The following is a 16,555-nucleotide window of genomic DNA, read 5'->3' as shown; positions in this document are numbered from 1 at the left end:
GACTTACATAAACCAGACCTCTACATAGCCTACATGTCTTCATTTTGCTGAAGGTAAGGAATTCTCAGTTGTGTTTAATGTTTGCATACGTACAATAAAATTTGTACACCTAAGTGGTTACATACTGTCCTTTAATATTAATTCTTCATTCCAGACTGCCATCATCCTAGCCTGTTATCTGTGATAAAGCACACTGAAGTTAGGTTTGGAATGCATCCTTATCATGAATGCTCTACACCTCCACCTCCATCTCCCACAACCTAGGTTACAGCTTTGAGACTCACTAAAAGTTGGTAAGTTATGTAAGGAATTTCTAAATTAAGTTTTATACTACATGTTATATGTGATATTAAACCACTGTATGGTGCATATTACTGTATGTAACTTACTCTGCATAGAGGACTTACTGACAAAATGATTTTTTGTACATTCCAGAGTCCCCTGAATGATGTAGGCTATGGGGCCACATAAGACTTTGTCCATCCAGGTTACATTGAACGACAACTTTAAACTAAAAGTAAGGAATTAATTAACATACATTAACTCTTTTAGTACTCTTGATATATCTACAGTAATTAACAAATATTGCATTCACACTTTCTGTATGGGTATATTTTGTACACTAATTTTGTTACTTTTTCCTTCAGAAACCAACATTTTCACACAACTCCAGGTTGTTACTAACAAATTACTACTACAAGTCATCAAGGATAACTACAAGTAGAAGCACCATTTTTGGATGGAAAAAACCCTTCAGGAAAGTATACGTATCACATGTAACATGTAGTGTAACAAAGTATGAACAGTAAGGTTTTTACATACAGTAGGTATTACATACGTACATAACTTTTTTTTACAGGAAATTTCCAACCAAGTTTAATTATGTACATACATGTTATAAACCACTGTACGTATGGTTACTGTATGTAACTTACTAAACATACATAACATGACTTAACTTTGATACTTTTTTGGTACATTCCAGAAAACCAGGACCCCCTCCATGATGCAGGCTATGGGGCCACATAAAACTTTGTCCAGGGTTACTACATAACATAAAGGTAAGGAATTATACATAGTAGTAAACATACATTAAGTAAGTTTTATACGTACATACTAAAAAAAAGTGACCAAGATCTCTCACATGGGATAAGTGATCAAGGTCCCTCATGGAATTACATACATACTGTACACTCCCTGCTGAACAGGGGGTGTAGACCAATCATTTACTATGCATACCAGTTGATATTAAACCACTGTATGGTGCATATTACTGTATGTAACTTACTATGCATAGAGTACTTACTGACAAAATTATTTTTTGTACATTCCAGAACCCCCTGAATGATGTAGGCTATGGGGCCACATAAGACTTTGTGCATCCAGGGTTACATAGCACGACAACTTTAAACTAAAGGTAAGGAATTAATTAACATACATTAACTAAGTTTTTATACATGTTTATATATGTGATATTAACCACTGTATGGTGCATATTACTGTATGTAACTTACTATGCATAGAGTACTTACTGGACATAACTTATTATTTTTTTTGGTACATTCCAGAACCCCCTGAATGATGTAGGCTATGGGGCCACATAAGACTTTGTGCATCCAGGGTTACATAGCATGACAACTTTAAACTAAAAGTAAGGAATTAATTCACATACATTAACTTTTTTACTCTTGATATAACTCAAAGTAAGGAATTATAAACTAAAAGTAAGGAATTAATTAACATACATTAACTCTTTTACTCTTGATATCTATAATTTACATATTGCATTCAGGACTTTGTGTAGTATTTTGTACTAATTGTGTTATACTTTTACCTTCCAGAGCTACCAGACTGGGATTTTAGTGTACTCCAGGATCTACCAAAGGATTACTACATACATACTACGTAGTGTACAGTGCATAATATAGTGTTTAGTGTATAATCTAACCTAAGGATTAAGTGCAGTACATTGTGCTTTATAGTGTAACAAGAGTTTAATAAAGAATTATACCTTCAAGAACCATCCTTTGCCATTGAAATAACCACACTACACATCATGCAATATACTTGCATGTCACACAGGTAAGGTCTCTCTAACTTTTTCTTAGTTCAAGGCATATTTCCAAGTGTCGTTCCGGCTTACGACGATTTTCGGCTTACGACGCGCCTCAAGAACGGAACCCCCGTCGTAACCCGGGGACTGCCTGTATAGCTGAATTCGGAAATACAGCTACATACATATCTGACAGGCAAGTTTCATGAACAAAACTTAGAGAATCAAAGCAGGCAGCTCAAGCTTCTTATGTTATTGGACATAAGCGTTCATTGACGTAGTCTACAAGTCTATTTCTTGTACGAGTCTGCGAATGACGAATGAGAGCTCTTCCGAATCTTGTCAATTCCGAATCTTGTCAATAAGAGCTTATTCGCTTACGCAATATCAAGTTAATGAGATGTTTTTCAATGAGAACTAACCCATTTACGGGACAAAGAGATATTTTGTCAATGAGGGGATACCCACTTACTTGACAAAACGATAGTATATTGTCAATGGGGGAAAGTCACTGAATTGACAAAACGTAATCCAGGAAGTCGAGCATTTTATTTTCGATTCCCGTCTCAAACGAGGAAGGGGCAAGAATCCTGTTAAGAGACTGGGCTTACGGCAGGTAGAACGACGATGTTCAATTCGGCAGCGTAGTCCCGACTAGAAACTAACAAAATTTATCATCTGAAAAACCCTTTCAGATGGGCTAAAAAGCTTGCAAAATTATCCTAGGAAGAGGAAGAAACTCTCCAACCAGCTTCCTCTCCCGTATCACAACTAATGCCTGCAAAAGCTTAAAATTTATTGGCAGTATGGCAAAGGAAGTCCTGTCTTACGCTTTCCTGAAGAGCGTCCTTTTGATGAGTGCCTTTGCAAGAATCCTACTGAACGTTGCCGAGAGTCCTGACGTGCAGGACGTCGAGCCTTTACATAACCCGTAACTGCCTTATCGCAAAGTCTTGACTGCGGTAGAGAAAACGAGATCTTCCCTTGAGCTTTCCTTAACTCCATCCACCTTTGCGAAAAGCAATATAATATTGACAGAGACCTATTGAATTCACGAAACCCGAGGTCTTGCTGGGTTTCGAAGACGAAGTTGTCTGTTCACTTTAAGCTTCCTCCGAAGCACTGCTTACTTCACATTCTTGAGGCTCAAATCTTAAACAAGAGCTTGAAGAGTTCAACAGAAACGTTCAGCCAGGAGACAAACCTGGCGTGCGCTCGGCGTCCACTGGCGAGGACGCTCGGCGTCCATCCGAGCATCCCGTTCAAGCCGAGCGTCAAAAGAAGCGTGCAGAAAAGCGTCACGCTCCTGACAGGCATCAAAACAAGCGAGAGAAACTGCCTTCTTCTTCATATTTCTGAGTGGAAAGACGTACACGTGATCAGGCGACGTTCGCCTTCTTACTTCTCACTGAAACGCATAACGAGAGAGAGGGGACGTGAAGCGTCCTCTTCTCTAAAGCTTCTATTTAGAGGGCGCGAGTCCTTCTGAGAGCTCCAACCCTTGTGCGGGGAGGACGCCTCGGAGGACGAGAAGCAATCCTTCAGGATTCGTGCACGTGCACGCACTTTGGCAGTCTGGGGATTTTTATCAGAAACTGCCGAAGGCACGCCAGATCGGTGGGGGTTCCTCGTAACCCTCCTTCGGCTTTCGACATGCCCTCTCCCTGTGGTCCTGGGAGTCCGACAGAGGTCTAGACCTAGAGGCGTTATAAGGCCGATCTGACGCACCCTCCACTACACAAGGGGCACTGTCACTGCACTTAGCCACTTCACTATTGCTCTCTAAAGCAAGCACTTTCGATTCTAAGTTACAAATCGAAAGAGTATAAGAGAAAGGGCAATAACCTCTACAGACACTGTTTTAGGGCCCGAAGGCAACATTACAGGGTTAGGAGTAACAATAACAGAAGTAGCACTCTTCACAACAATGAAGGAGAGCGATCACCTCTCGCAGACATAGGTATTCATAACCCGTCGGCCATACTATAGGGTTAGGCAAAATAAAGTCTACAGGAAGGTTAGCAGGTTCACTACCCTGACTTTTGTTTACTGATTAATTGCGTACATACGAATCATACGTCTTCCTTACGGAATTAGACAAAGTCTCACACTCCTTACATGACAAATCTCAACAAAGAAGCAAGACCCATACCCCTCGTGCATACCAAGTGCGGATCTACCGAAGCTTTCGGTAGCCACACCCTATCTTTGCAGATAACACCCTCTGAAACTAGCCTAACTAGATTCAGATATCTCATGCAAAAATGAATCAAATTCAAATCAATTTAAGATAGCGTATGCCTAGCCACAAATCCAAGTAAATAAATTAAAAGACAATTAGGATACTTAGCGGCAATGAAGTTTCCAAAATCCTAAGCCGGAGGTACTGAAAACAGGTGTTTTCAGCACCGGCGACAGAAAATTATGAATAGAAAATGGGAATGGTTCCTGATACCCGCCTCCCAGCGGCGGGAATGGGTACTAACCACCTGGCCGACCACTGCGTGTGTCGGAAGTTTTTTAAATTCTGTCGGACTTCAGAAAATACAGCTATATATATATCTGACAGGTAAGTTTCATGAACAAAACAAGGATTTAAAATTACCATAAACACCGAGAGAGAAAATGTTGGCCTACATGTCAATACCTAGTTTCTCACCTCCAACTTTTCCTTACTCAATCGAATTGCTATCTTCTTAGCCCGATTTAAACTCTGGCGGGCAGATCGTCTAGTTGAGCTCTCCCGCTGTTCAAAGGAAACTAACCTCTTATTTGACAAACACTAACTCTTGAAAATGATGCAAGACAAGCAAACATTACAATTACATAGCAGATATAAAACGTAACTCATCAAAGTTACAGCCCACAAAGCACAATACATCTTGTCCACATTACTTCAAATTAGTATACCAAACTGCATTTTGTTTCTTACTGTACTCAAAAGAAAATAGTCCAAATACAACTTCAGAACTGAATACAAATATACTCTGACATTGGCTGCTGGAGGAAAAATAGTTTACTTCAAAGCAGATGCCTATCTATACTGTTGTCAATGGGAGAGCTGTACCTTTATACAATCATTTTTTCTTAATTACTTGCCATCAAAAGATATTTCAGTAAGAATTTAAAATTAATAGCATATATGGCTTTCTTCAGTCATATATAACCTGCAACACAATCCTAATTTCATGTCCAGATGCAAACAACACAATACTGGATCATGCATTAATCAAGAGGTAAATTTTCATTAAATTTATCGTCTAACAAATTTTCATACCTCATCCACATTGAATGTAATAATTTGCTGAATAAACAAACAAACATCTTCCCACACAAGTTATTATTTAAGCTCTAAATCCAAAATCTTATCTCTAGTGGATAAAATGAATCTAGCTATCTCTCTCTAAAGACTGGAACTTGAAAAAAAGATATCGGCTGTTTCGAGACACAAAGCTTACCTTTACTGCTTTACCTCCGGAGTGACGTGTGACCCTTACTGGAGAACGAATAACCTGCACACAGTAAAATTCTATCAGTATTTCTTACCTGCATTAAACAAGGTAAAAAAATGATGATTCAAAATTACACAAAAACATTAAAACATTAACCTGCAGCAGTAACTGGATGATACAGAAAAGTACCATCAACCAAGAGATCCACAGCTACTAACAATTTAAAATCTTGTCGCATAGTTTTCTTGGCTATTTTTTATATATGAACTGCATCTTCATATTTTGGCACAGCATGTTTTAGACCATCCAGTAATTTTGGGCAATATAATGAAGTACCAGAATTTATTGATTAAGGCCATATACTCTTGAGCTTTTTCAATTTCCTTAACATTCTTTGTAGATACCCGAACACCTGTCATTGGCTTAGCTAAAGGGATAGGAAAGAAGCCCTACCCACTCTTTCTCCCTCTTTCTCAAACTTATGAATGGAAGTGTACTACAGTATGGCTTTTTATGTTTTACATGTCCAAATTAGTTTCATATATATTAAGTTTAGTTTATCTACATTTCGTTCTTTTGAAGATTATGGACTGACACAAAATTACAGGTACGTATATGTTAATTTTGTCATCCATGCAAACGTCTAAAGCCAACTGTAGCTGCAAGTTTACATTGTCCATCCAACTGTATCAGCTATGGTAAACAAGTTGTGGCATTGTCATCGTGGATGCTGTAATACATTTACATTACGGGTGTTAACCACATATATTATAGCAAAGGTAGCCAATGGGCTAAGAATTTTTCTGAAAAGGTGAGTGATAATCTCTTCACGGGTTTCCTTTAACATTAATGAACTGAAACATGATTGAATGATTTTAAAATTCTTTTGTTTCGCTACAAAAAACAGCAGTGACGACTACCATGGGGAGATGAATGGTCAAATGTTCCTTTGATGGCTGACATCGCTACTTTTACCATCGCTTCCTGAGCCATCGGTCCTGGTAAGACGTCATACCATGCTAACAGAGGCTAGTCATTGCTCCACATCTGCAAAACTGGCCAACTACCACCCCATTCTCATGGTAATAAATAAAAACTTACATGATATATAAAAACAAACAAATGCCTATATGAAAACACTGAATAGGGAAAGATTATTGTCGGTAATTCAAAACATAAAAAGCCATATCATAGTACATTCTTCCATTCATAAGTTTAAGACAGAGAGAGAGAGAAACACATGAGCAGGGCTTCTTTTCTAACTCTAGCTAAGCCAAGGACAGGTGTTTGGATATCTACAAAGAATGTTGAAGAAATTGAAAAAGTTAAAGAGTAAATTACCTTAATTAGGAAATTCTGGTATTTCAATATACAGTGGGGCCTCGCTTAGTCGCGGATCAGCAATCACGGATTCAGTTAATCACGGGTTTTTCCTCGGACCACTTCTCAATCTATATCACTGGTATGAATCGCAGCATCGAGGGCTTGTCCGTTGTAGGCTAAGCCTTGTCCGGTTCCGGTAACCAGCAAATGCATGAACAGATTCACATTATGATATTAACTGACAATAAAGGTAATAAAACCATTCTCACCTTATATATTATTGGCATATCTTCATAATATTATAGCCTATTCATGGAATAATTCCACATCATTGACATCAATTTGTAGTTGAACGGCCAGCAGAAATGTAAACATCGAGTTACACTTAACAGCACCTTTGCCATTCTTAACCTTTTAGAAATGTTAATAGTAGTAGTGTAATTACAGTAGTAATAACATTTAGGAAAACATTACTTTTCAATTCGAACTTCATTATTGTTTTGGTATAACGTAATCAACTTCTCTGAACACTGCAGTCATACAAACGATAATTGTCATAGATTATCGTATTGTTGTTTGCGATCGGCGACGAAGCGTAAATGTAATAAAACCATTTTTACCTTATATATTATTGTCATATATTCATAATAAAATGCATATCTTATATATTATTGGCATATCTTCATAATAAAAAGCCTCTTCAAGGAATAATTCCTTGGGGAATGCATTTTTCAAAAGACAAAAATAAACTTTACATGTTTACAGCATGCAATGATTACATTATTTTGATGTGATTACATTAATTTTACAATATGGTACTCTAAGCAGTACAGTAACTATTTTTTTATCATAAATATATATTCATTCACAAAAAAAATACGTATGACAACCGTGACGTCACCAAACCTAGTCTCGTTGGTACATACTATTTTTACACAATGTGAGTGGTTACCTGCTTCAATACAAGTTTTATGGTTGACTAAATGATTTTCACATTATAACAGTATACAAAAGAATATCTTATCACTATCCATGTTTCATTTCTTATCACCATAAAAATATTTAAAATACAAATATCATTGTGTTATTCTCCAGCTAAGCTAGTAACAGTATTCTCGTCCCAAGCTGCTCTCTCAAGCTATTCAACAGTTACTCTCATCCCAAGCTGTTCTCTCTCTCTCTCTCTCTCTCAATGAAATATGAATTACTGTATCATAATATCATAAACTATTATGTACAAAGTTAAAAATAATAATAATTCCATCAATAAATTAGTTTCTTTTAGCAACTAAATTGTTTTCCAAAATAATTCTTTCGGTAATAAACATGCATCAGCTGATTCTAAACGTAAACAAAAGACAAAAATAGATTTTTATTGCTGTATTTTGCTTTTATACATTAATATTATAGTTGGGTGCTGTAATCATTACAGTAAATCATGTTTTTTTCATCATAAATATGTTCATTCACGAAATAGATATACTATGTACTTTAAGTTTGGTGCAGCAGCCAAATCATGAAAATAGAAAGGAATTGTTAGGTAATTATACTTTTGTTTGCTGATCTGATGAAGGGGAAATTGAAGATAGGAAATAACAACTTTGAAACTGTCTTGAATTTAGTTTAAGGTGATGGTTGAAGACATATTTGGTGCTTGAACTAAAGTAGGCAGTTATAAACATTGAAATAGTGGTCTTGGGTGGGTTAATTATTAAAGTAGGCAGTTTAAAGCAATTTTTAGGGGGGTACCAGGATAACACGGGTATTTACTTATCACGGGGGTTCTGGGCCCTATCCCCCGCGATTAACGAGGCCCTACTGTATTGCCCAAAGTTACTGGAGGATCTAAAACACACTGTGCCAAAATATCAAGTACTAGATACACCTGATATATAAAAAGATGTTCAAGGAAACCTATGCGACAACAGGCTTGAAATGGTTAGCAAACCTAACATTAAAATGACAAATTTTTTATCAATTTGTAATTTGTATTTTTCATAACTAACAAACCTGAGGTTTTAACATTAGGATAATCTTCTAGCACCAGCTGGAAATCTGGTAAAATTAATATAAACTTGTGTAAAAAAAAAAAGGCACCTTTTATGTAGAACTTTAAAACAGCATCCTCAACCATTCAGGTATATCTGCAAATACTACAGTAAAGTTTTCTGATTTTTTTTGCTATCTAGAGTCTACAACCAGACAACCTTTATTTATTATGTATATGTTAGCTCCCGAGGCGTATGGGTTTTTGTCATCTACCCACCTAAACACAAGAAGTTTCTTCCACATAAAATTATTTCTGCGGCTTCACTACCATTTAGCTTGGGGAAGCTAGCTTTACTACTTAAACAAGCTAGTTAACAGCAGATCTCTAGGAAATTAGAAATGAATAAGCAACTAACCTCTATTTGGTCACATGGAATCTCCTCCACCTCCTTTAAAATATCTTTATGGAAAGGTGCTCTGTTGATAAGCCCAAGACGACCATCTTTATCACTGTGAAAAAAAACAAAAATTACAATATTTTTGGGGAGTTCTACAGCTACAAAGCTCTTACGTTAGACTTATTGCCTGGTGTGCAGTTATTTACCAAAGATGGGTAACCAAATCAATGCTTCTTATCATCTATAACAGGCAAGGCAAAAATTTATAATGAACTAGATCTTCCCCAACTACAAGTGCTATCCATTTCATCCTGGAACTCTGTCTGTAAATCAAGGTGTACCAACTGGAGAGGCTGAAGACTGATAAAAATGAGATTTTACTAAAAATGAGCTAAACCCCCCCAAAAAATTTTTCTTGTATCCATTTAAATTACAAATTCCTAATTTACTTAAGCATGCGGATACGTATATAGTAAGAAAAACAGAACACTGGGAAAACAGACCTAAATTTACATATTCAAGATTAGGTATCTTTATAGTACTGGTAACAGCTAAAATTAAATTAAAACTAATGCTTTCCACTCTTTTAGGCCTCAAAGCAATATCCTGAGTGACCTTAAATTTTTCTTTTTTTAACAATACCCAAGAGTGGGCAACCTAATGCTATTTTCTAGCCAGAACTGAAGAAATCAAGAAAAAAAATCATGAAGAAAAACTGTGTTTATTCCTCCCCAAGCCACATCCAGTAGACTGGATTATAGAAGCAAATATTGCTGTTAGACAACCTGAACATATATGGTTGTCCACTTAAGAATTCTGATCAGGAAGGTGCTAGCAAAGTTGTGAAAGTTGTATAAATAAAATACTGTGACTGACAACTGCCAATAAAGTTATTCATTATTGTATAGTTAGTTAATCTCAAATTTTTGCTTATCTAAAAATTTCAATCTCTAATTTTTGCTTATCTAAAAACTTATCTATAAATTTTTATAAACCAAGTGATGCATAAGGAAAAGAAAGAATTGGGATGAAAAGGGAAAGACTTGTGTTATTGTTTGTGTATGATCCACAATATCACAAGAGGCCTAGATAGCCCATATTTATTAGGATTAACCTTGAAAGGAGAGCAAGAAAATGTTGTCATAATACAGTATAGTATATACTTAACACCAGTGTTAGAACCTCAGCTCTCCGCATATTTTCATACAAAATGGCTGAAGTAAATGGCACGCTACATGAATTTATAAGTATTAAATAGTTAAAGGGTTAAAAATGAGGTTGATTAATACAAGGATAAAAATGTAACACTAATAACCACAATGCAATACAAGCCTTACCTGTTATTTGGACGAGGCGAAAATCGTAAAGGACTGGCTACTCTAGATACCATCTGTTGCTTAGATTTTGGTGTTCCACTCTCTGACTTAGGTGAACAGCAATCTCGTTGAAAATCCAGCTTGGAAGCAGGAGATCTACAATTTTTAACATTAAATGCAGAATCCTTTTTAGGGGTTTCTTTAGAAACAGGAACCTGTCTAATTTTAGAGCGTGTTAAACGCTGATTTGTAGTGCTTTTAGCTTCTATTGGTTTTGATAAAGAGTTACCATCATCAGAAGAGGTTAAAATTCTTGTGGTAGCCTGGTATTTTTGAATAATTCTAACAGCCTTTGACCCAGGACTACAAGGATAATTGTTTGCCTGAACAGAATCAGATGAGCATGCAGAATTTTCTTTATCAGATTCACTACCCCTCTCCTCCTCAAACTTCTTCCGTTTTGTTCTTGTTGATCGTGAAGGTTGATTCATTTCTTGTTCTGCTTGCCGCTTCTTTGTTCGAGTAGATCTTGAACTGGAATCTGACATTTCATTTTCACTCTGTATCACCACATCTCCAGCACTTTCAGTCTTTGACAATTCTTCCATTTTCTTTTTAGTGCGTGTTGACCGTGGTTTTGGTTCTTCAATCTCCGCTCCCTCTGAATTATAATCCGTCATTTGTTTTTTCTTAGTGCGTGTTGATCTCATCTTTGGAGCTTCAGGAGGAATAAATGAATCTGTAGATTGCGAAGAAGTGTTTCCATCTACTAATTCTGTGTCTGATGAAGAATGTTCACTGGTTACCTTCAAGCTACTATTGGGAAGTTCAAAACAAGTAGCACTAGAAGACTCATCTTGCTTCCTCTTAGTTCGGGTGGATCGTACCTTGGGGATTTCTGGGGGTGGGCGCATATCTTCAATACATTGTTTGTTAATGTTTTCAGAATTTTGATTCTGAGGATTTATGCATGTGACTATATTTACACCACTGTCGCTATCATCTGTGTCTGTCCTGGACTCAATACGCTGTTTAGTACGTGTTGTTCTGGGTTTAGGAACTGGAAAGTTTTGGGAACTTGATTCAATTTTCTGTTTTGTGTGACCTGCATGGCTTTTAGGAACAGGATCTGACTGAGAGCCTAAGTCATCCTTTTCACTTCTGACTTCATATATTCCTAAATCATTTAAAGTTTTAGATAAAATTGTGTTGTCATTCCTGCTCCGAGAAGTATTAGATACTTCTACAATACTCTTTCTTTTCAAAATCAGCTCCTCATGACATTCCTCTATTCCGCTGTCTCTGTTCTGTGTTGAGGCCAAGGATACTGAATTTTTCTTTGGGCTACTTTGATTATCCTCTGAGCTACTACATTTCTCATCTTTGTCAATTTTAGTAGCTTCATTTTGTTCTACTTTTAGAGAAACTATATCAGTCTTATCATTTTCATCAGATGAAGTATATATCAATTTTTTCCCTATGCTACTGCTCCTCTATTGCACGTGCTAAGTTTTTTTGGTGTGTCTTCATTTCCTGAGCTCTTACTATTCAACAAGCTTTCTTTCTTTAACTCTTCAGTAATAATATCCTTTAAATCTTCTTTGTATGCCCCAGAATTATGCAATACATCTGGATCTTGTTTCCCAATAGTTACATCCACCTTTGCTGCTAAGGTACACCTGTTTAAAAACAAAATCATGAACAATTAGGCAACAAAAATAAATATTTTCCAATCATTTATAATTCATAAATTACATACCAGCTTGAATATTACCCTTATATATAGGGTGCTTAATTCTTGGCAGTAGTGAATTTAAGGCATTTTGAACAATGACCAATGACTAATTTTTCAACCCCTTTCTTCTCTAATGCAAAGTATTTTTTCCATTCTTTTTTCTTAAAATATTATTGCAATGAACTCAGGGGAGAGTTCCTCCTCTAACAAACTATACCTTCCACACAACAGTCAGGTCTCCTCTTTCCATGTTTACATGATGAAAATTGGTAATCACTAGGATTATAAGAGCATTCTACAGGCAGTTCCTGGTTATCAATGGCCCAAGTTATTGACAATCAGGTTTAAAGGGGCTGGTTTGGCAACGAAAATTTTCGCTTATTGTCAGGCCACTGGAACAGAATCCCTGCCAATAACCAGGGACTGCCTGTATACTGAAAATCTTGATAAAAAAATAAAACAACGATACTTACTGTTCAAGTTCAAAATTTTTGGATTTATCCATTTGCCTTGTGGCTCTTGTCTTTTTGACTGTATAGATCTCTTCAGGGGTAGACGGCCGTCTTAACTTACGTTTTGTGCTTTCCTTAAAACTCTTTGTCACTCTTTCCTGTGCAATCTGATATAAAGAAAGTCAGATGTCATCAAGTAAAATGTATACAATTATGTATACCTATGAAAAACAATGAAGGAATGGCTGCCCTCAACACTAATAACATTAATTTCCTTCAAACAACTGAATATCCTGCAAACTGAATTAATGATGAGGATACTTGATATCATTAACTGCAAGGGAAAATCACATACAGCTTTAGTGTTTGGCATTAATCAAGAAATCTTCATTTAAATATTTCTACGAAGACAAATAACAACTTGTCACTAACCCTTGAAGCCATTCTCCCTTGCCTTGGTGGAGGGCACACTGGGCTAGGATCTTCAGACGGACAGATGCTTACTGTCTGTGACCTCTTACTTAACGATACTTCATCATCTGGAAAAGCAAGTAAACTACCATTATATGAAATGGGGACCCCTATGCAACACAATATAACTTGCCCTATTTTATCTGTCAGAAGTCCACACCATATTTTTTTTATAAGAGCAATTTTCTCCAATTACTAACTGGAATACACCTGTGAGAAGTCCACATGCTAACAAATTAAAATGAACTTCAAAATATATACTCTACAGTACAAACTGGCGCAGAAGACAACAAATGATAAAAAATTATTTAACTTCATAAAGTAAATTTATAAGGCACTTTGTATTTTTTTTAACATACAAATCTGAAGGCCTTTACAAAGGATTCAGCTTGTGGAGACAAGCTACAATGCCTGTTTAACTTTCATACAAGGTCACTAACTACTGATGGCAGGGGAGGGGGGCAAAGCCCCGCCCACTTGTCAGTCTGCGCTCCATTTTGCCTTTCGGCTCAGGTACCAGAACGAGGGTGGTTGAGGTGGGACAGTAAATTTAAATTTAAAGACCTCAGGTGTATGTTAGGAAAATACAAATTAACATTCAGTGACAAGGAAAAGATTCTGCTTTTTCACTGCAAATCCCAGGACAAACTCAAGTGCAACTTATCCCCATCCCAGGTTGTGCCACAGACGAATCTCTCTTAGTACTTCGGAAAGAAGAATTAGCAGGTTGGAAACAGCCTATCATAGGGAGGCCCCAAAGACTGAATAACTTCTACACTTGTCTTAGTATAGGGATCACTCTGTCCCTATCACCTGACCCTGGTGATTGAGCATATCTGCTGCTATGTTCCAGGAACCCAGAATGTACCTGACTGACGGCTCTACCGAGTGCAGTATCACCCACGCATGCATCTGCACCACCAACTCATGTAACTGGAAGGAAACTAGCCCTCCCTGCTTGTTGACACATTGTGTTGTTGCTCAACAACACCAAAGAGTGCACCATCACTCAGTCCTGAAACTAGAAAGGCTAAATATACCACCTTGAGTTCCAGGACATTGACGTGGTATCTGTCATTCTGGTCGCACACCAAAAATCAGCACATCCTCTAGGTGTGCACCCCATACCTCAGTCAATGTGTCCTGACAGAAGCATCTTGGGAGGGAGAGTGCCTACTCTAATCACTAATCTAAGTCTTTCTTTACTTCCTCCAAGAGAGGAATTGGCAATGAATTGAACTGAATTGAATACAGAGTTTAGGCCAAAGGCCAAGCACTGGCAACTATGTGATCATTCAGGGCTGAAAGGAAATTGACAGTGAAGGGTTTGAAAGGTGTAACAGAAGGAACATAAGCAACACATCAACAATTGTACTTAACCAGAATGTATCAAATTCACTAGTTCTGGGTTTGCATACTACCTGTTATGTACAGCAGGAACTCCAGTAATAAAATGGAGAGTACATATCTCCTTCATATATATGCCATTCAAAAAAACATCAAGAGTTAGATTCCTACCCAAGTTAAGATATTTTTACATGGCTAGGAACTAATCAGTCACCTAGCAATGGGACCTACAGCTTATTGTGCGATCTGAACCACATTACAACGAGAGATGGATTCTTACCCAAATTAAATAAAAAATTGTCTCCCGTGTGCCGGAGGGGTTTCGGAGTGAGCGCGGAAGCGGAAAAAATATTTTTTTCAAAAAATCACAGCGCGCTTAGTTTTCAAGATTAAGAGTTCATTTTTGGCTCCTTTTTTTTGTTATAATGTACACTAAATTGCGATCTTTTTGGTATACAACACATTGTAAAATGATAAAAGCAACACAGAGAAAATATTATCACAAAATATATAATGCATGAATTCGTAACACGCGGACGTAAACAAATATTTTTTTCAAAAATTCACCATAAATCTAAATATTGTCCTAGAGACTTCCAATTTCTTTCAAAATGAAGACAAATGATTGAATATTACTATACTGTAAGAGTATTAGCTTACAATTGCAGTTTTCGACCATATCTGATGCGTTAAAGTTGACCGAATGTCAAATTTTTATATATATATATATTTATATGCAATTATTTCGGAAATAAGAAAAGCTACAACCTTCAAATATTTTTCATTTTATTCTACATGAAATTGCGCACATTTTCATATATAAAAACTATATGGAATGCCTAATATGAAACGGAGCAAACATTCCAAGAATGGGACGTACGTATTTCGGAGATTTGTGGTGGAGAATCCGCGCGCGGAGGGAGGAAAGATTTTTTTTTAAATTCACCATAAATCTAAATATTTTGCTAGAGACTTCGAATTTGTTTCAAGATGAAGATAAATGACTGAAATATACTAGACTGAAAGAGTTCTAGCTTACAATTGCGTTTTTCGACCATTTCGTAGAGTTAAAGTTGACCGAACGTGGTTTTTTTTTCTATTTATCGTGATTTATATGCAAATATTTCAAAAATGAGAAAAGCTACAACCTTCAATTATTTTTTGTTGTATTCTACATGAAATTGCGCACATTTTCATATATAAAACTTTATGTAACGACTAATTTAAAATGGTGCAAACATTACCACAATCGCACGTATGATTTTTTCGGAAGAGTTACCGCGCGGACGTAAAGAAAATATGTTATTGTTATAATACAATTAAGTTTGTTCATACTTACCTGGCAGATATATATATAGCTGTATTTTTCTGAAGTCCGACAGAATTTAAAAATTCGCGGCACACGCAGTGGGCGGCCAGGTGGTAGTACCCATTCCCGCCGCTGGGAGGCGGATATCAGGAACTATTCCCCATTTTCTATTCATATTTTATCAGTGCCACTGTCTCCTGAGGGGAGGTGGGTGGGCACTTTAATTATATATATCTGCCAGGTAAGTATGAACAAAACTTTAATTGTATTATAACAATAACATTTTGTTCATGAAACTTACCTGACAGATATATATATAGCTGAATCCCACCTTCGGATGGTGGGAAGAGACAGAATAGGATTTTTGGGAAACTAAATTAAGTAGATGATATACATCTTGGTTCCTGACCTGTTAGCATAGCCGACTTCGTGATTACTGTCACCAAAGTCTGCTTCTGCGTTACTAGAGTTGCCAGCGAGGTAGAGACCTGTAATGCTGGTGCGCTCTAGATGATCTGTCAACGGGGGCGTGACCACAATGTGACTAGACCATATGACCATACTTCTGAGGGCACCGAAGCTAAAACCACCACCTGACCTAACCTATCAAAGTTAGTTCCATAACTTCTAGGCTAAAGAAAAGGAACGCGCCTCAAGCGACCAACCCTTCAAAGTTAAAAGCACACCTATCCCTTTTCTATAGGATAGGA

At 36.8% G+C, this 16,555-nt stretch overlaps 1 protein-coding gene and 1 long non-coding RNA gene across 2 annotated transcripts in view; one reads left to right on the top strand and one right to left on the bottom strand.

Moving 5' to 3' along the window:
- LOC135200511 (calponin homology domain-containing protein DDB_G0272472-like) overlaps positions 1-13,685 on the bottom strand; it is a 63,793-nt gene extending 50,108 nt beyond the window's left edge. Inside the window, 8 exon segments of the mRNA XM_064229161.1 lie at positions 4,713-4,799; positions 5,512-5,565; positions 9,234-9,327; positions 10,553-12,024; positions 12,159-12,210; positions 12,740-12,885; positions 13,151-13,257; positions 13,667-13,685. Of these exon segments, the coding sequence (XP_064085231.1) occupies positions 4,713-4,799; positions 5,512-5,565; positions 9,234-9,327; positions 10,553-12,024; positions 12,159-12,210; positions 12,740-12,885; positions 13,151-13,257; positions 13,667-13,685 (2,031 nt within the window).
- Positions 888-1,954, top strand: LOC135200860 (uncharacterized). Its single transcript, XR_010311384.1, has 3 exons — positions 888-1,061; positions 1,335-1,417; positions 1,569-1,954. It is a non-coding gene; the product is annotated as an uncharacterized LOC135200860 (long non-coding RNA).
- Positions 13,686-16,555: the final 2,870 nt, after the last annotated feature.

The sequence above is a fragment of the Macrobrachium nipponense genome, chromosome 27 (assembly GCF_015104395.2).
Source record: "Macrobrachium nipponense isolate FS-2020 chromosome 27, ASM1510439v2, whole genome shotgun sequence".
Taxonomy (NCBI): Eukaryota; Metazoa; Arthropoda; class Malacostraca; order Decapoda; family Palaemonidae; genus Macrobrachium; species Macrobrachium nipponense.
This window is presented reverse-complemented; position numbering and strand designations above follow the sequence as displayed.